Source organism: Hesperophylax consimilis, unplaced genomic scaffold, assembly GCF_061612785.1.
Source record: "Hesperophylax consimilis isolate HC1 unplaced genomic scaffold, BYU_Hcon_1.0 scaffold_47, whole genome shotgun sequence".
In the NCBI taxonomy this organism is placed as follows: domain Eukaryota; kingdom Metazoa; phylum Arthropoda; class Insecta; order Trichoptera; family Limnephilidae; genus Hesperophylax; species Hesperophylax consimilis.
Genome location: NW_028301277.1, coordinates 525,086 through 545,939, shown reverse-complemented (window position 1 = coordinate 545,939; position 20,854 = coordinate 525,086). Strand labels below are relative to the sequence as shown.

The window sequence follows — 20,854 nt, the reverse complement described above, 5'->3', positions numbered from 1 at the left end:
TAGAAAATATGTTGAAATAATTACTATTGTAATTGAACAACTGAAACTGTAATGTTTTCTGCTTTATATGTTAAAAATTGTGATAACATTTTCGTTTTATCGTGGATAAATATAATGTTTTTTCTTTAAAATTAACCAAAGGTATCTAGTAGACAAAATCAATATAAGCGCAAAGAATGAGAGTTTTAGTTTTATCATGTATAATATAATATATTACTAATTAACACCAGAGTTGTAATTTTAATACAAATCATGAGACTTGTTTAGTTCACCAGTGAACTAATTCTTTAATTTTAATAGAAAATATGTTGAAATAATTACTATTGTAATTGAACAACTGAAACTGTAATGTTTTCTGCTTTATATGTTAAAAATTGTGATAACATTTTCGTTTTATCGTGGATAAATATAATGTTTTTTCTTTAAAATTAACCAAAGGTATCTAGTAGACAAAATCAATATAAGCGCAATGAATGAGAGTTTTAGTTTTATCATGTATAATATAATATATTACTAATTAACACCAGAGTTGTAATTTTAATAGAAAACACGAGAGTTGATTGGTTCACCAGTGAACTAATTCTTTATTTTTAGCTTTTTTAACAAAACATATTGACATTGTATGAATATTGAAAAATGTGTTGTTTCTGTATTATTTGATAAAAATTATGATATTCTTAATGTTAAATACAGTTTTTATGATCACATCATTGTTTTCTTACATTTTACATCACTATATTATCACAAAATATATACAAGCTTTTTGAAATTCACTTTCGAAATAATACAAATACAATACTGAACGTGGGGCGAGATCCACCAAAAAGAGTCTGGCGTCTGCTGTTGGTGATGGGATTATTCTGTAAAGCAACAACTGGATTCAAAACAAGTTTTAAATCGGCCACGGCCAGTGTAAAACATAGATGGTATTATGTCGGCCTTAAATAGATCAGTCGGCTTGCAGCCAAAATAAGGTGAAGCTTTCAAAATGACTTATTATAATGATGTGTAAATATTTTATTTCAAGTGTTTGTTAATTAACCTCATGTATCCTCACCTCCACTATTCACTATTTGTGTGTGGGACTGGCTAATATCATTAGCATATTAATACGTGAAGCAAAAACTTTGTACCCCTTTTTATGAAAATTGCACGGACGGAGGAGTATGAAATTTTGCACACTCATAGTTTATATAGAGAAAGAGTTCAGAATGCTAATATTTTTTTAAAATTATGCATAAAAAATACATTGAATCAATAAAAAAATGGTCAAATTTCGACCGCTGGGCGACCACTAGTTAATAATAATACGACCCAGACACCTGACAAATAATACACAGTGAACAGAACATCAAAAGGATATAAAAGACTAGTGTAAACACAAAAAGAATTTAGAAATAATTTTGAACTATCCTATTTCGAACAGCTCTACCAGCCAGTAAATCTGGGTTAATTCTATTAACAGCCCCAGCCCCAGGCTCAAGTGGAGCCATTCCTCCAGCAATTAGCCCTAAATCTAGATTATGATCAATCAGGTATTCTGGAAGATCAAATTTATCTTCTACACACATATTGTGAAGCACTATGCATGCATTGATAATTTTGGACGCCTTTTCAGGAGCATAATGAAGAACTCTATGTTTACAAAGACAACGGAATCTCATTTTTAAAACACCGTTACATCTCTCAACAGTTGACCTGATTGATCTTAATCTTATATTAAACCTGTCTTGAGGAGATCCAGGTTCAGCCCTGTCGATTTGGGTCATTAGCCACGGCCGCAATGGGTATCCAGAGTCCCCCAGAAGATAATACCCGGATTGACCCCTCCTGTACAGTTGCTTCAGCACGGGTTCCACAGAACAAGACCTCCAGATAAAGGCATCATGAGTGCTCCCAGGGAAACGTGCATCCACATGCAAGATTCGGAGATCCGAGTCGCAAATCAGTTGGACGTTAATGGAGTGATACGCCTTTCTGTTCACATAAATAAACTCTGGAGTTACTGGATCTCTTGTCTTTGGCGGGAATATGGCTACATGAGTGCAGTCGATGCACCCAATAATCCCTGGGAATCTGTATTTATCGAAAAACCAATAATAAAAACAAAAATTTTTAATAGGGCCAATCTTAAAATAAGTACAAAATGTGATCTTTTTAGTAGAGTAACTAATTTATTTAGTAATAAAATATAAAAATTTAGGAATAAAAACTAACCAACTAACTAACCATCACGCCGTTCCCCCGCAGGGGAAGACAGAGAGGACGGATGCCAAACAACTCGGTCTTGGCACACACTCTTTGCATCCTTCACATCCATACATTGTCTCATACATATTCGTTCATTGGCTCTACATGCCCAAACCATCTGAGGTTCTCTTTCTTAATTTTACTCACTACGCTTACATCAGCCTTGCATTCTTTGCGGATATCCACATTTCTCACACGATCATACATGGTTTTACCACACATACGCCTCAGGGATCTCATCTCTATAGCATTCAGCCTACTTTCATCCTTCCTCTGTCAGTTCCATGCTTCACTGGCATACATCAGGGTAGGTACCAGCACTCCATTGTGGACTGCCCTTCTTTGGACAACTTTTTGTTGGCGCCAATGGCATTCAGCCCACCATTAATGGAGTTACCTGCATTGACCCTTCTTTCAATATCCCTATCAGCCTTCCCATCTCTTGTAAACATACTTCCCAAATACACAAACTCATCCACTTGCTCCAAGTATTCATCAATAACCACTATATTTGACACTGTTTTTATACTCTCTCTTTCAAACACCATAACTTTAGACTTACTTACATTCATCATTAACTCATTCTTCATACATACTTCGCTCATCCTAGACACTAGAGTAGGAATAAAAAGATATTCTATATGCGTGTAAATGCTGTATTAAATGTGATATAAATCATAATGTTCTTATAATAAACTTACTTCATCCTTATCTGGTTTAGTGCCTGGATATTAGGGGGAAATTTTACCCATTGTTTAAATATTTGCGGTTTGTTCAGGGCGTTGACCACTTCATCCAGTGCACGTGATATCGAGGGTTGAGAAATTGCAACGTGCAGGTTACAACCCACGGGCAACTGGTAACTCCCCGTGGCAAAAAAATTTAATGCTGCTAACACCTGCAAAACAACGTTGCAACAGATTAATTAGCAAGTTCATTTTCGTGTGAAAGCCTCAAACGTTTTTTAAATCTTTTTTGTACTCACCTTAGTTTCGACATCTATAGCTGAAGAACGGGATGGGGGTGTAATGAATGGAGACACGAGATCTACCAGCCGACGCACTAAGGCTTTGCTGAGCCTAAAGTTCCTTATGAAGGCTTCGTCTGTCGTATCGGCGAAAGAATCGACCCTCTGATGAAACGTTCTTGCGGGTCTCAAAGCAGCCGCTTCAGCTTGCTCAACATGGTGAATTGTAGCCAACATCGCTGGTAAATTAGCCATTGTAAAATTGTAATAGGATTGTATAACTTTATAAACCTCTTTGCGGGTCCGAACGTTCGCGCGGTAAAACAAAAATTGACAGCTAGACTAGATTTTGATAGCCAATTCCATAGAAACGCCAACAACCTACCACTCGCTGCCCTGTTTCTACTGGTTAGACCCAGTAGTTGTTTTGTGGAATGACTTTTGACGTTTGGCGTCGAAGTATGTACCTTCGACCAATTTCGGGAATAGCAACGACGACCAACGTACGTACTTTCGACGGCGATTACGAGCGCCCTCGATTCAGGAATAGAGCCCCTGTTCTGTAGTAGGCCTTGTATGTGTAGTAGTGACGTATATTTTTCAGTTACTGACTTTTATCTATGGCAAACATTAGGACCCATGGGCTCAGTACTAAAAACCCGAAGATATTGAAAATTATGCAAAACCTCTTGATGAGCCCCGCATCTACACCCGTTATCTCGGCACTCTTTTCGTCATAAATGAACCACTCACTAGATCAATTTGATCTAGTGAGTGGTTCATTTATGACGAAAAGAGTGCCGAGATAACGGGTGTAGATGCGGGGCTCATCAAGAGGTTTTGCATAATTTTGAGTACAATAGCTTCTGGGTATAGCATTAACATCGAACATTTTGAACAGTATGTGCATGACACTAAGGAGTTATATCTTAACCTATATGATTGGTATACCATGCCAACAACTGTTCATAAACTACTATACCATTCATTTGATGTGATTAGTTCGTGCATTATACCTATTGGGCAGCTGTCAGAAGAGGCGCGAAATAAAGACTGTAAGATTTAGGTAATTGCACACCAGAAAAATCGACCGAACATCAACAAACAGAGATATGTTAACCATGCTATTAATTACATCAGATCCAATAATAAATAGTTTTAGAGAGGTTCCAAGAAAAAAATCGAGCTCACTTCCCTCTGAAGTGTTAAATTTACTTGTTCCACCCAATTCCGAGTCAAGAACACAATGTTTGCGTACAACATAACTTAGATAGCATCTAGTTTCAATAAGCATTATGTTTAAGCACTTTCTCACAAATCTATTGGTTCTGTACTCTGTCTTAAAAAAATTAAAGATGTTTATGTGCAGTTAATTTCTCTCGCCGCAAATGACTCAGATAGCACTTTATTAGATAAGTAATAATTTTTTGTTTCGTTACTGTTCTTGCATAACTTTTGATATTATTATTTTATTTTCTGACTGTACTTTCTGCAACTAATGCTTGTTTTTATTAAGTTCTGTTGCTAAATATGACTAAAATTGTTTTCCTAGATTAGTAATAATGATTGTTTTGATTATTTTTTATCATTTATTTATACTTTCGCAATTGTTTCGTGATTTGTATTATATTTTTTGACTGTGCTTTTACATATTTATTATTCTCAAAATAGACATATTTTTAACTTTTTAAATTTGTTTTCTTTAAAAACCTCAAATACGGTATTAATACTGTTATTAATTATTTAAAAGATTTTTTTCCGATTTTTTTTTTTTTTTTAGAAATAAATAAAATTAATCACTTTCAACCCAAATTTTCAATACATTCAGATTAAATACTCCCTACAAGAGGGTTCCAAACACTTTATAATTATAAAAGAGTTTTTCCGTCTAGCTTGTATGAAACGAAACACTGTGCGACGTCACCAAAGCGCCACCATTCTAGGACCAAAATTTAGGTCGGAGTCGACCCCTACACCCTACACGTGATTGGTTTATTTATGCCCTACACCCTACACCAATGAATCACTGAACTGACTGAACGCACATTACGCACAATCGGCAGCTGTCAAAATATTTACCGTTTTTGTGGCGGGAATAAGGATTGCAACCGAGCGGAAAAAAATAGACGCCACTGGGAAGATTGCCAGCTATAAGAAAACAAAACAAAGTTCGTGTTAATTTGAATTAACACTGGGACCAAAAGGGTAAATAAATTAAATTAAGAGTATATATGTACACACATTGTTATTTTAAAAGAAGGAATATTACCTAGACATCGTGGAATGCGTTTTTATTACTCTCGTAAAAATCGGACTCGGTTAAAAACGAACCTACCGGAAAAGCAGTAACCTATCCGCGTATTTTAAAAATAATTTTGTTTTATGGCAACAACGATTGTGAAAAATTCAAATAAGTGGAAATATTTATAAATATTCTTAGGTTAAAATAAAATAACATTGGTTGGTGTTAGTAAATAGTGTAAAAGTATTGATAAGCGGATCTTAAAACGATATTTTCATAGAGAATATAAACCACATGTTTCCAAAATGAGCACTCAGTCAGAAGCAATGGATGAAATAATTGAAGATCCTCCAATAACTTCTGCTCAAGCAAATAAGTTTTCATCTTTTAAAACTTACAAATCCGGTGATCTACGTTCTATTGATGAATTACGTATCCTTTATAAGTATATTTATGAGTTCACTCATGGTTTCACCTATTTAGAATAAATATATAAAAAGTTTCTTATTTTTAGTTTAGATTAGAACGAATGACAACGGGAACAGAATACTTGAAGTATGTTGTGGTGATATGCAAGTACTGCAAAAGCAGTGGCAGCAAACGCAACCGTTCTGCGATGTGAAAGACAATTGACATTCAATTAGAACGCCAGTTAGAATACAAGCTATTTCGGCAAGATGTCAAATATTAAACTCGGAGATTTATTAAGGTGTTTTAATGGCGAGGGCGATGTTATTCAGTGGATAACAAAAGTCGAGTTGGTTTTAAAAATTAAAGAAGTAAAAGATGTGTGCGCGATCATCCCGATGTTTCTGGAGGGACCTGCATTTGCTGTCTACAATGAGCTGAGTGCAGAGGATAAGGGCAATGGTGACGCCATCAAAAATGCGTTGATTTGTGCGTTCGCAACAAACCCGTTTCTGGCCTATGAGGAGTTCGTGAGGCGCACATGGCGTGATGAGCCGGTCGACGTCTATATGACGGACCTGAGGAGGTTGGCAAGGCTAGCGGGTGTGACGTCGGATTCTCTCCTCATGAAAGCTTTCATAGTGGGTCTGCTTTCAGTGGTATCACGTGAATTGCGCGCGCAGCCAAAAGTAGAGACAATGCCGCTGTCAACAATCGTGGAGCGTGCTAGAGCTCTTATGGCAGAGCTCGTGGATCAGCCTGTCGTGGCGGTGGCTCAGGGCCAACAGAAATTTGTCGCAATATCTCCAAATGCAAGACGGCGTTGTTTTAAATGTGGTGGGCCACATTTGGTCAAATTCTGTTGTGAGCAGCTGAAAAGTGTCTGTTGGAACTGCGGAAAAGATGGTCACTTGGCCAGGCACTGTGAGAAGGGAAACGGAAGCAGGAGAACTGGTGCGCCGGCAGCTCTTCTGAATCAGGACTAAAGGCGCTACCAATAATCCAAGTTGCAGTCAATGGAAAGAAGGTGCGTGCACTCGTTGACTCAGGGTGTTCTCGTACAGTAGTGATGAGTGGGCTGTGTAGTGTACAAGGTCCTGGTTGTGATGTGATTGCTGTTGATGGCAGTCGTGTACTTTGTGAGGGGCGAGGTGTCGCCAAGATAGTAGTGCAAGGTGTGTCGCTACTGGTAGACTGTGTGGTGGTGAAAAAACTATTAAGTGCAGTCGATGTTATACTGGGCATGGACGTTATCGAAGAACTGGGTGGTGTTACGATAATGCGCGATAGGGTAGAGTTCGTAAGAAGCAGACTAGACGAGTACAGTGCGAATTGTGTCGAGTCTGGTGAAACCTCGGCAGACAGAATATCTGTTGAGAACAAGGACTTTAAAGCTACATTCAACGGAAGAAACTGGTGCGTGAGTTGGGTGTGGAGAGGTTCTCCTGCTGAATTAGAAAACACTGTAGAGTGCTATAGAAGCACTAAGTTACCAGAAGCGGAGGCAGCTTTTGAAGAAGAGATTCAAAGGTGGATCTCCGAGGGCTGGCTCAGGCCATGGAAGGGAAGCTCCGGTGGTATCCTTCCTTTAACCTGAAGGATCCGACCAACTACAATTGTAGTTGAAGGAAAATTCTCCTACAAGCCGACCCACTACAATAGCAGTTTCGAGAATTCGTCATGTTCATCTCCAAATATTGAGTTAATTTACCGGTAAATTTTCGAAGTAAAAGCTTCATACTCTAAAACTGAATGTTTTCTATCATACCATTTAAAGAGGAACTCCTTTTTACTTACAGTGATTTTTTAATTAATTTTTTTGTATCCATGTATCCCTTCACAATTCATCAAACTTTTTGTCACTCGCATACAGTCTCGTAACGCGCGTCGATGTATGCGTGAAGTCCCGTTGCCGCGAGTGTGTTTACATTACAGACTGAGTTATTGCTACTTGCGGTGAACATAATTGTTTATTAGAATTTTTTATCTTTATAGCTAATAATAAACTGTTTGAGAAATGTGGAATCCTTTGTCCAATATAAGATAATCTTGTTAATATTTACATTAGTGAAGTGATTACTCTAGATTTACCATTTTATTTAGGAACATTTATTCTTCGGGTGTCTTCAAAAATATTCCGTTGCGGTGCATATACTTCCATGGTCCATTTTTTTATTATCTCCAATAATTTCACATAAATAGTTTGGGTTTTTAATTCTTAAAAATGAATAACGAAGACATCGAAAACTTTGTGTTAGATTGTGATTCGGACTTTTCCATGAGTGACGATGAAGACTATATTCCAGAAGATTTGGAGAGTTTAGATGAATCATCAGAAAACGGAGATAATGAAATTGACATTTCTGGTTTGGACGAACAATCCTCCCCTGATATAAATTTTATGAATTTCTCGCCAATATGGGAAAATTGAATTAATTTCCAACCTGAAGAACACAATTTTAATCAACAATCTGGTTTAAGAGATTGTGAACTCAATCAGGAGAGTAGTGAAGTTGAATTTTTTGAACTTTTCCTAAATAAAACTGTCGTGGGTTGCATTACAACCGAAACCAACAGATATTTTGATACTGTAAAATCACAAAAAGTATTTGCTCCAAATTCGAGTTTACATAAATGAAAAAATGTTGATACAGAGGAAATGTATGTGTTCATTGCCCTGACTATGCTAATGGCAAGAAGCAAGAAGGGAAAAATCCGTCAATATTGGACACTAGACAAGCTCATTTCATCGCCTATATTTGGAGAAACCATGTCAAGAGATCGGGATTTATCCATTTTGCTTAAAATTTGCTTAAAATTAAAAATTCATGCTTATGCTCCATATCATACTGTACAGAAGTTATAATAATTTAAGTGTCCGCAGCGCTTAATACTCTTATGGTTACCCTATCTAATATGAACACGATGTCTTGTAAGTGTATGTGTAGCCGGGGGGAAAAAAGCGACTGCGTAGTAAGAAATCAATAATTGTAATCAATGTGTTAATAAAACGGCAGATAAATTTTCATAAGATGACTGACAAAGGTACATTATTTATGTGTGAAGAAAAAATTCTTCGATATTATAATGAATAAATAAACAATGAGTGATTATATTTGGAGTGGCTGCATTTTGAAGGTAAATTTGCTTTTACATTTAACATAACACAAAATCAGAGACTAAAAACCTAATTTTCGATATACGTATACAATAAAACAACCTTTAAGAATGCCATAAAATAAAATTTATAACTTAAAACCTGTTTGGTGCAGCTGTATAAATTTTTAAACAGTGACACAAAATTTCAGAAAATCATGCCGGTCCAGGCAACCAATTCATTGAGATCCTTCCCGGTTCCTAAGGGTTAATGGCTGTGATCCAAAAGAACAAGGGAAAAGTACGTCCTGTCTTGGATTATCGTGAACTCAACGAGAGTGTTCAGTGCCATACTGGTGAGGATGTAGCAGTGTGTGATGAGACACTTCGGAAGTGGAGGAAGCTACGTGAACCTCTAAAGTTGCTTGATCTCCAATCAGCATATTTACAAGTGCACATTGAGGAAAAACTTTGGAAGTACCAACTCATTAAGTATAAAGGCAAAACATACTGCTTGACAAGATTAGGTTTTGGATTAAAGTGTGGTCCCAAAATCATGACACGGATTGTAAACGAGGTGCTCTCGCTTGACGAAAGGGTGCGACGGGGCACAGATAGCTACATCGATGACATTATAGTGAATGAAAACATAATATCAGCTGAAGAGGTTGCGGCACACTTGCATACTTACGGTCTCGTAACTAAGCCTCCCGAGAAGCTGGAGGGCGCAAGAGTGCTCGGATTGCGTATTGAACGTGATAAGGTCGGACGTCTTATCTTCAGAAGAGGCAATGACATTCCCATAATGCAAGAAGGATCGCACCTGAGTAGAAGGGAATTATTTTCGATCTGTGGCAAGCTGACTGGGCACTATCCTGTGTGTGGATGGTTAAGGACAGCCTGCAGCTTCATGAAGAGAGAGTGTCAAGGCCAGGCATGGGATGATTACGTTGGCGACAGGGCCCAACAAATGGCTGAAGAGCTTCTGGTGAGAGTGAGAATTGACGATCCTGTAAAAGGGGAGTGGCTAGTGCCTGAATCATTAGGTGATGCCAGAGTTTATTGTGATGCAAGTAATCTGGCCCTTGGAGTTACCTTGGAAATTGAGGGAAGAACTGTTGAAGACGCCGCATGGCTGCGTAAGACAACCGATGTAGCGCATATTAACATAGCGGAGCTAGATGCTGTCCTGAAGGGATTAAACTTAGCTCTCAAGTGGAATCTTCAAGTTGTGGAAATAATTACAGATTCGGCAACGGTTTTGTGCTGGGTGAGATCTACACTTACCGGGAGTAGTCGTGTAAAAGTTTCTGGCATGTCAGAGATGCTCGTCAAGCGGCGTCTGGGATTGGTGAAGGAGATCGTAGAAGAATTTGATCTCACATTGTCGATCACCCTTGTAGAGTCTTGTAAAAATAAAGCCGATGTACTTACTAGGGTCTGCAAGGCCTGGGTAAAGAGTAGCCATGACAGGAAACGTCATGAAAGAGACTTACAATCTTCAGAGTATGAAGAGAGGTTGGAGATACTTGAAAAAGAAACTGGAGAGCAAACATGTGCTTTAAGCGTAGAAGCTTTACATGCTCAGCATCATTTTGGAGTAGAGCGAACGCTTCATCTTGCCCGGCTGGTTGATCCCGAGGTGAGAAGAGAGGACGTCGATAGATGCGTACGTAACTGCATACAATGCAGGACAATTGACCCACCACCGTCAACCCATGAAGCGGGTAACCTCAATGTTGCAACAAATTGGAGTCGCTTGGCAGTTGATGTCACTCATTTCGGTAGGAAATGTTTCTTCACACTCATCGATTGCGGGCCAAGTAGATTTGCCGTGTGGCGGGAAATCGAATCAGAGAACGCAGTTTCGATTGTCAAAAATCTGGAAGAAGTGTTTCGGGAAAGAGGCCCGCCCAGTGAAGTTCTCATGGACAATAGTACTGCGTTTCGTTCCTATAGTGTTGCAGATATGTGTAAGAGATGGAATGTACGTCAAAGATTTCGCGCGGCATACCGTCCAGCAGGAAATGGTATAGTTGAACGACATCATCGAACAATAAAGAGAACTGCAGCCAGAAGTGGAAGCGATCCTCTGCAGGCAGTATTTTGGTATAATTTGGCTGCGAAGAGTCAGAAGGATGAGGGTGTTGCGCCTTCTAGCTCGGTTCACACTTATTCATGGAGGCACCCTTCTGCGCAAGTGAATATAGAAGAGGAAGTATCGACTGAGTTTGAAGTGGGCGATGTCGTTGCGGTCAAACCAGTAGACAAAAGATGCACATCACGCTGGAGGCAAGGAAGGGTGACAGGACTTAATTCAGTCAACAATATTATAGTTGATGGTGTACCAAGACATGTGCTTGACCTGCGAAAGATGCCTGACAGAGAACGAACTGAGTCTGAAGAGAGATGCGAGGAATTGGCCGCAAGTCCCACCGTAAATTTTCTCGATGTGTTTGAAGAGGAAAGTGAAGAAGAAGGAGAGACCAGTACAGAAGGACGACCCACTAGGGTGCGAAGGCCTCCGGGCTGGTTAAGTCAATTTGTACAGTGATGACGACATCAGGAGGGCGTGTGGTGATATGCAAGTACTGCAAAAGCAGTGGCAGCAAACGCAACCGTTCTGCGATGTGAAAGACAATTGACATTCAATTAGAACGCCAGTTAGAATACATATGTTTAGAGTGGAACCTGTTTGTGTCGAATACTTTCTTCGATCATAAAGGTATCCACCAATATACGTGGGAAAGAGGAAATGAGAGGTCAATTATTGATTTTGTAGTAATTGACTCTAGGTTGAGAGCTGTTACCGAGGACACAAGAGTTTTCAGAGGGGCTGAGGTCGAAACTGACCACTTTCTTGTAGTGTCAAGAGTAAACCTCTTTCGCGGTTGGCGCTCTAAAGTGAAAACGGTACTAACTCCAACAAGAGTCAAAATAGAAAAACTGCAAAACGATGATGTGAGAAGTAAGTATGTGAATTGTGCAGAGATAAGATTGAATGCGAAGGAAATGGATGGTCTAAGCATAGACGAAACATGGAACCACATAAAAGTGTGTCTTTGTGAATCTGCTAGGGAGGTTTGTGGAATAAGTACGCAAGGTAGGAAGAAAGGTGATGCATGGTGGGATGATGAAATTAAAGCACTGGTCTCAGAGAAGAAGAAAGCATGGTTGTGTCTGATTGCGGCTGGCAGTGCTTCCAGCGAAGAGAAGTATCGAGCGAAAGAAGTATATAAGGAATGTTAGAAAAAAGTAAGAGTTGGAGTGAAAGAACGAAAGAAACGCCTGGAAGAGGAAGAAGGAATGATAATGACAAACCATTTCCAAGAAAACATTAAGTTGTTTTGGAAAGAAGTCAAAAGGTCCCGGAGTGGCCCAGAAAACGGAAGCATGAAAGTGATAAAATCAAAAGATGGAAAAATGTTGACGAATGAGGAAAAAATAAAAGAGAGTTGGATGAATTATTTCGAGGAAGTCTTCGAAAGCGAAGTGAGTGACAGTGATTCCAGCGGCGAATCAGATATGAATGACGATGGAGTGAATGTTACCGAAATTAGCATGGATGAGATAGAAAGCTCGATTAAATGTATGAAGAATGGTAAGGCTGTCGGGTTCGACAATATTGCTGCTGAATATTTTAAAGGAGGTAGCCGTATAATTCTCACATGGTTGTGCAATCTTTTTAACCAATGTTTAACCTTTTGAACGTGTTAATTTGCTCCGTTTTATCTATACCCGTACGCGGTACATATTTTCAAATACCTATGCACGCAATTATATGTCAAATTATAGCATTCTGGCATGATTTATTGGACTATATAGACAGAATATATTTTAATTTTAAAGTTCTTATTTTTCGTGCACTGTCACTGTCTTTTATTGTTGTCCTCTACTAAAATAGCACTGTTATTGTTAAATTTTATTCTCTGCTTTTGTGTAAACCGTTTATTCTTTATTTTATATTATGTAATTAATTTTTTTTAAAGGAACACATTAGGAAATTTTATTTTAAGTTTATTATAGTTAAGCGCACTTGAAGTGAAACAACACAAAACTGCGCTATATAAATGTTATTATTAAAACAGATTATTCTCCACAATATGAAAACAAATCCTCGTGTGTCAACAATCTTAGATGTTTATAAAAACAAAAACATAAAATTTCATACAAAGACCTACCGTATCTTTTGAATGTGGTCCCGCCATTCACTCGGCGTGTGTGTACTTAGGTGATAGACATAAGTGGGACACCATGATCACTTATCATTTTTAGTTCTGAAAACTTTTTCTCAAACTCTTTTCTAAACTCAACACTTAAAAATAACACATAAATTTTATATCACTTAATAAATATTGTTTTTTAAGCACTTTAGAGGAATCTCTGTCCGTCACATTTTTTTGGAACTATGGTAAACTTTAAAACAGGGTTCGATACATAAAGACACACCACATTCTTTACATACGTATCTCGTTAACTGCATTTTTTTATTTTTCAATCGGCATACACGACATCGTCTACGCGATTTTTTTATATCTGTCACTTGGGTGTACAAATTAAATGAATTCAATAAATATAGGTCAAGTATGTGAAAAAATACTTTTTATACCATTTTATGGTCTTCCTCATACAGGATAAACTGCTCAGCATCATGTCGCTTTTGTCAACAGCTCCCATAGATTTATTGTAATCAATGACACAGGCAGGCTTGCGAATGGGTTGTTTAGTTTGATGATTTATTTTACTGGTTTCCTTAAATGAGTTATCGTGCAAGGTAGTTAGCATATCGTCGACGGCAATCCATCACCGCGTATGTAACATCACCGCGTAAGTCATCCTGAAATGCCATTCGACGGCGGTCATAAACCTACATCGTTGGGATTATTATAGGATTTTTTTAATGTAAGGAAATAGTCCTACAACGAAAATAGTATCACCGCGCATCTCATTTGCCTTCCGTTTGGGTAAAATCATCGCCTATCTCAGTCGTTGACCAACCGTCATTGCCGCAACACCTTATTTCGCTGATTACAACAGTTTTTTTTTAAATTTATGTGTTTTCTGTTCATCGGATGTCTTAAAAAAGGTATGTATTATGAGACTAAGTAATTATATATTGCAAACATTGGTTTGTGCACACGGTAGACGTTATTATTAATCATTATGAACTTATGCGTTGATACACTTCGCAATGATTCGTTTCATTGTATCGGAAAACGTGAGATACGCGCTGATTCATTCTTTTTTGATTTGTCCTTTTTAATTTTTGTGACTTTACTAATAATTATATATTATACTTTACTATTACTTTACTAATAGTAGGTATATAGCGAAACAAATATATTAATTATTTTTTTTATTTTTTATTTCAGTAACAAAATGTTCGATTCTAGCGATGATGAGTTATTTGTTGATGCCATGTGCAAAGAACTCGGAATAAATACATTATCTGACAAACAGGGCAGTGGAAAAAAAGTTGGTGAATGTTCTACAAATGAAAATATAGAAAACATTGATATAAATAATTAGGAATTTTCTTTTTTGTTGTTTGTTTTTGGGGTGTTATGCCGTGTTGCGCTAACTCCTTCTTTAGCCGACATTACACATCTTCGGATCTACCGGATCTGCCCTGATGATGGACACTGCAACGCTGTCCGAAACGTCGGCTAAAGAAGGAGTTAGTGCAACACGGCATAACACCCCAAAAACAAACAACAAAAATGCTTTTGGCCGTGAGAATCTAAAAACTTACAGGAATTTTCTTGATTATTCCCAAAATCAGCCACCAACAACAGACGACAGTGCGGAGTTGATCTCGATGGTATCTCCTGAATACATATGCCAAGATATTCATAGCATTAATAATAATTCAACATCTTTTGTAATAATAAATAATGAAAAGATTATAGTTGATTCAACTTCAATTGAAATGCAGGTGGTGGATTACAGTACTCCTACACCAGGTACTATATTATCTCCTTCGGAAATAATAGCATCCCCATCAAATCGGCAGAGTAATGGTGACATACACGCAGATTCATCAAGATTATCAAACAAGAAATTGAGGATGCAAGGGAAAGATTATTTAGGCTACAGAAGAAGTTTACTGCAAGATGGGAAATTCAACATAGTACACGACGTGCCTAAAGAAGCTCGTCAAATGGGTCCAGCTTGCAAATCCAAAATATGCATTCGATCAAAACTACGAAACTGTCCCAAACTTAACCAAGGTTCTAGAGAATCTATTTTCCAAATGTTTTGGTCAAAACTAAATTGGGATCAGAGAAAACAATTTGTTGCATCTAATGTAATGAAAAAATAACCCAAACAAAGAAGATCGGAAACAAGTGCTTCTCGTAGACAAAACACGTTGGTGTATTTTTTGCCCATTGAAAATATTACAGCCCAAGTTTGCAAAATGTCGTTTTTGAATACCCTGGGGATTAAGGAATGGACCGTGAGGTATTGGGCAGAAAAATCAGAATCTGCAATGATTCCGATGACATTTATGACGAATCAGAACAGGCGACGAACAGCAGGAGAAAATTCTAAAAAAATGTTATAACTGAAGTTTTTTCACGATCTTCCAAAACTCGAATCGCACTATTGTCGTAAATCTACAAAAAAGCTGTACTTAATCAATAATCAAAAGCTTGGCTCAACTGTATGATATTTATTTAGATTATTGTAAGGAAAATGTAGGAAGTCCCATGAGTTGCAGAACTTTCGAAAATGTGTTTAAAAAAGAAAACATGATTATTTTTATGCCCAAAAAAGATCGGTGTGACACATGTTGTGGTCACGACGTTGGGAATATTAGCGATGAGGTTTGGAAAAGACACATCGTACGTAAAAATAAGGCACATGAAGAAAAAGTTAAAGATAATATAGATTCCAAAACTTTACAAAGATAGAATTAAAATAAAAGAATCCAAGTGGAAACATTTACAGGAACTGAAATCTGAAATACCGCAAGATTGTCATAGCTATTATGATTCATTACTATATCAATAACTTTATTTTTTATATTTTTAACATTACACGAGGTACCTACAGTGTAAGTTTATTTTTTTTAAATAAAAAAATTGATGAGCTAAATTTTTACGTTGATGATTGTCGGTGTCATTGAGTAACTAATAATTTTGTGTATTTTTATGATAATGTACCTATCTACTATTTTATTTGTCTAAATAATGTCATGTAACATAATATTACTTTGTTGTAAAATATTATTATTATTAAAAAGAACATTTGTTTCCACGTTCCTGTGTTTTAAAACTATAATGATATTATATACCCAACTCCCAACAAGAATAAATTTCCGCGTAAGTCTAAACTTTTGCCGTATTTTACTGAACATCACCGCTTAAGGCTCAGTTGCATCGAAAATAGTTATAGTTACTTTTTAGTTAAGGTTAAATAAAAGTAACTTTTTTATCATTTCTTGCTTAAATGGGTTGTTTCAACTTCGTTTAAATAAAAGTTAACTAAATTGTTACAAAATAGTTACTTTTATTTAACCCAGCGATGTTGAGAGTTTAAAGTTAGATTTTGGTCAATTTTAGTTCAGCTGTCATCCGTCACCATCTTTCAAGGAACGAAATATTGTTTGAAGAGAAAATAGTTGAAAAAATGTCCGACAATCCGGGTTTTGATAATCGATTGATTCCAGAATATGTGGGAAATAGAAAAAAGAAACAATTTAAACCACGAACCGATCATTTTCTGTGGGAAGAGTTAGATTTTATCGCCAGATTTCGGATGTCGAAAAGTATGGTTAGGCAATTAACATCACTCATTGCTAATGACATCACAACGTCTACAAACAAGTAGGTTTATTTAAACTAATGTATCTACTAAAGTTCTATTGATAATTTACTAGCATAGTTATATTGTATGTAACTGACAAAATAATTTTTTTGTCATTTCAGAAATCATGCTGTTTGTGCTGTGGACCAGGTTCTAATAACATTGCATTTTTATGCAACAGGAACGATGCAAAGATGCACAGGAGACATCTCTGGGGTGCATAAAAGTACTGTCTCGCGTGTAGTAGACAGGGTTAGCAGAGCAATAGCCCGCCTTCGGTCACAATATATAGTATTTCCTCAAACAGAGAATGAAATTCAGCAGTGTGCCAACGAGTTCTACAGCATTGCTCGATTTCCCAACACAATTGGTGCCATCGACTGCACCCATATAGGAATTCTCTCTCCTGGAGGGAACAATGCTGAGTATTACCGTAATCGAAAAGATTACTTTTCATACAACGTGCAAGCAATAGTGGATGCCAACTGCAAAATAACCAACATTGTGGCAAGATGGCCAGGTTCTACGCATGACAGCACCATTTTTAACAATTCCAGAATTAAAGGAAAACTGGAAGATGGGCTCTGTGGAGCCAGACACCTAGTTGGTGATCGTGGTTATGCGGTAAAACCGTATTTATTAACCCCACTGGCAAATCCTGTTTCTGACGCTGAACTTTTGTACAATGAAAGCCAAATCAGGACAAGAAATGTTGTAGAAAGGACTTTCGGGATATGGAAAAGGCGTTTTCCTGCAGTAGGAATGAAATTGAGAATCGATGCCACAAGAGTGGAAGCCGTGATTGTTGCCACAGCGGTGTTGCACAACATATGCACTAACAACAATGTCACAGAGCCACCAGACTTTGTCACCATTCTCCAAGAAATTGACGGAGGACATTTTCCTGAAAATGTTGGACAGGGTAATAATGACATACGACAAAATCTTGTCAACAGTTATTTTGCTCATTTATTGTAATTTTTTTGTATAAAATAATGTATTAACTTAAAAATAAAAAAGATTTACAAATAATAATAGAAAGAAAGAAAATAAATAAATAATGTTTTAATCTATTGTAACGGGGAAATCATTCTCCTTTCGGTTTTCCTCTTTGAATTTTTTTACTTCTTACTCGTGTATATGTTTCATGTGTTTAATTTTCAATTCAAAAATAGCTTCACGATGCCTGTATTCCTGTTCGTGAAGAATTTTTTTGTGCTCGAGGTCTAAATCTGTAGACAAATCTACAGATTTTTTTTGTGCATCCGCCAACTCCATGAAATTTCTGCGGACATCGTTTGGCGTGGATAATTTTCTTTTTCTTGATAGGCCTAAAAAATATTACATTACATTAAAAACGTTAGATAGTAAGTACCTACTACCTTTCTAAATTATTTGTCTAAACTACCTAGTTTAGACAAATTTACTGAAACATTTAGTGAGATGCTGTTAAGATAATAAGATTCTATAATACTTAAGGCACAACTAAACTCACTTTTCAGGGATGGTGTTATTGGTAAGCGTTTAGTCGCTACACCTTGATACTCCGATGCACAAGGGAGTGGGGGATCTTCCACTGCCACCTATAAAGACATCATTATTCCATGTTATTGTGGGAAGAATAATTGGCTAACAGTTGGGGGACAAGTTCCATACTCATAGTGGGTAAATGAGTTCTCCCTTTTCAACACGTATTGTGCTTATGGAAAAGTTTTACCAGACGAGAGATCTGGGTTCGAGTCCCAGTTGCAACCGCTATCTTTTATTTTTTCTGTGTCATGTACATTTTCATATTTTAATTTAGATTATTATTATTATCTTCTTCAATGATTTATTACATTGATGGGAATAACATTCAAAAGTTAAAAATAGAGTTTTCTTATAAAAAAAGTAGAATCAATTTTATTTGTACTATAGAATTTTGTATGTAATTGTGGTGTCATTTCTCAATCAAATGCCACAATTAACTGTTATACTCTATTTTTTTCTTATTATTTCTTAATTAAAAATGATTTTATGATATTTAATCAGTGTTTAGGGTATATTTATACCGTTGATATTAAATAAATAAATAAATTGTAAAAAATATTAACGTCTTTCTTACAAATTCCATCAAAAATGGTGTCTGAACATCCGCTTCTTCCACAGTTGGGTCTTCCGGTGTCTTGGGTCTTATGTGCAGGATCGGGGCGCACGGCAGAATTTCAGCAGCTTAAAACAGAATGTTGGATTTGGTTTTATAACATATTTTGTCATAAATAAATGATTATTCGCAATCCATAACTGTGAATGAAAGTAAAGATGTTTGGAATGCTAATCATACAGTGGATAGTATATAGAACTTACTTATAGAAGCATCGTCATCAAATTCAGAGTTGATCCCTTCCGTGGATATTTGCATGGCACCTTGCATCCATGTTGCATTATCGCTGAGCTTGGATGGTGGTGGACCACCCCCAGTCTTTCGGCGTTCTTTCGTGAATTGTGAAGATTCCTGGAAAAAACATTTACTCATCATTTCAATTTTGAAACAATCCATGACTTCAGAAAACAATGTGTGACAATCTACAAACCTTTCTGGCAGACTTTTTCAAGTTTTCAAACTTGTTTCTAAGCTGTTTAGTTGATCTATAACGGTTTGCGGGACAGGAGGCGTTATATTTAGTTGTCAATAATTCCCATGTCTGGTCCTTCTCTTTGACATGCACAGCATCGCTTTTTTTGTTCAAAAGAATATTCTTGTGGGCCTCCACGAGCTCTCTCAGCAAAATGACATCTTCGGCGCTAAAGTTTGAAGATCTCTCTCTGAAAGTAAAGTTTGTCGTATTGAGAAGAAAATAATATAACAAGTCGAATAAAATACACATACGACAATAATAAAACCTACTTACTTTGTGATTGTTTCCATTTTTATTGTGTTTAACTGAGCTGCGAAATAACCTCAAAACTTCGTAAACGTCAAAGATGCGTCAAAGACAATGATAAACCGCGTTGAACTGCAGTGTTGACATGCGTAAAAATAATTATGTGTTTATTTTTATTAACAAACATCAAATACAAGGAACATTCGAAGCCATTTCGATGGCAACACTGGTAACTTTAAACTAACTATTTTAATGTTGGTGCAACTCAATTTTGTTGAATTTTAGGTTAACTTTAGTTAGGGCTTAAACTCAGTTTAAATATTTAACTTTAAACTTTACTTTAATTATTTTCGATGCAATTGGCCCTAAGTCATTTATTATTTTATTTTCTTTCTTCATATGAAGCGGTTACTTTGTGATGTGACATTATAATTTAAAATTAAACAATAACTTTGTAAACATCACTTATAGGACTTATAAAACATCACCTATAAGTGATGTTTACAAAGTTATTGTTTAATTTTTTTTTTATTTTTTTTTCGGTTAAAAACGGATATGTGTTTAAATAAATAATTGTAAAGACAATTGAACATGAAAAATAAAATGATTTGCCGCGATTTCGATGTAAATATATTAAGAAAAGTGGTTTTATGTATCTCCTGAAAAGTGGCCAAATATGATTTACGCGGTGATGGATTGCCGTCGACGATATGTACATCCCTTTTATCACACCATTTTAATGCTAAAAGGGGACCGCGGCTTTTTGACTCAAATTCGCCTTTTTTCAGTTTAATAAATTTTGGCATTTCCTTCCGGTTCTTTTTTACCGTCCCACAGGCATTTGTTTTTTTCGAATGCAAAAAATTGAATAACTTTGGACTTGAGTACCAATTGTCACACCACAAATTGTGCCCTTTGCCAAAATAATCAGTTAGAAGTGTAGTAACAACAGCGCGGGTTATTCCCAAGTTTTGTTCATCTGTAATTTCCGTGCCTTCTCCGCAGTAAATTATGAAATCTAGAATGTATCCAGTTTTCACATCACACAAAACAAACATTTTGATTCCAAAGCGATGTCGTTTTGATGGAATATATTGCTTAAGACGATCTCATATTCCAGATGTCCTTCGAATTCGGAAGGGGCGCGGCCTATTGGCATGGGTTATAAAAAACTTGAGAACCAATAAGAGAAAGCCGAACCCCAGACCCAATTTACCC

The 20,854-nt window shown here is 36.7% G+C and overlaps 2 protein-coding genes across 3 annotated transcripts in view; one reads left to right on the top strand and one right to left on the bottom strand.

The window, feature by feature from the left end:
• The first annotated feature begins 6,030 nt into the window (after nt 1-6,030).
• LOC149408871 (putative ATP-dependent DNA helicase HFM1) overlaps nt 6,031-20,854 on the top strand; it is a 79,692-nt gene continuing 64,868 nt past the window's right edge. Inside the window, exon 1 of one of the 2 annotated variants that reach the window (XM_089650365.1) lies at nt 6,031-6,894. The gene's annotated coding sequence lies outside the window, so the exon portion shown is untranslated. Of the gene's footprint in view, nt 6,895-8,868; nt 9,006-20,854 lie in introns of those variants that run through there. The other variant, XM_089650362.1, reaches the window with a different exon arrangement.
• LOC149408872 (uncharacterized) lies at nt 16,384-19,686 on the bottom strand. Its single transcript, XM_089650359.1, has 6 exons — nt 19,664-19,686; nt 19,346-19,577; nt 19,119-19,266; nt 18,877-18,983; nt 18,268-18,355; nt 16,384-18,103 (listed from the first exon to the last, which is right to left on the bottom strand). Exons 1-6 carry the CDS (start codon nt 19,678-19,680, stop codon nt 17,901-17,903), a joined length of 795 nt encoding a protein of 264 aa, XP_089506485.1. The 5' UTR covers nt 19,681-19,686; the 3' UTR covers nt 16,384-17,900.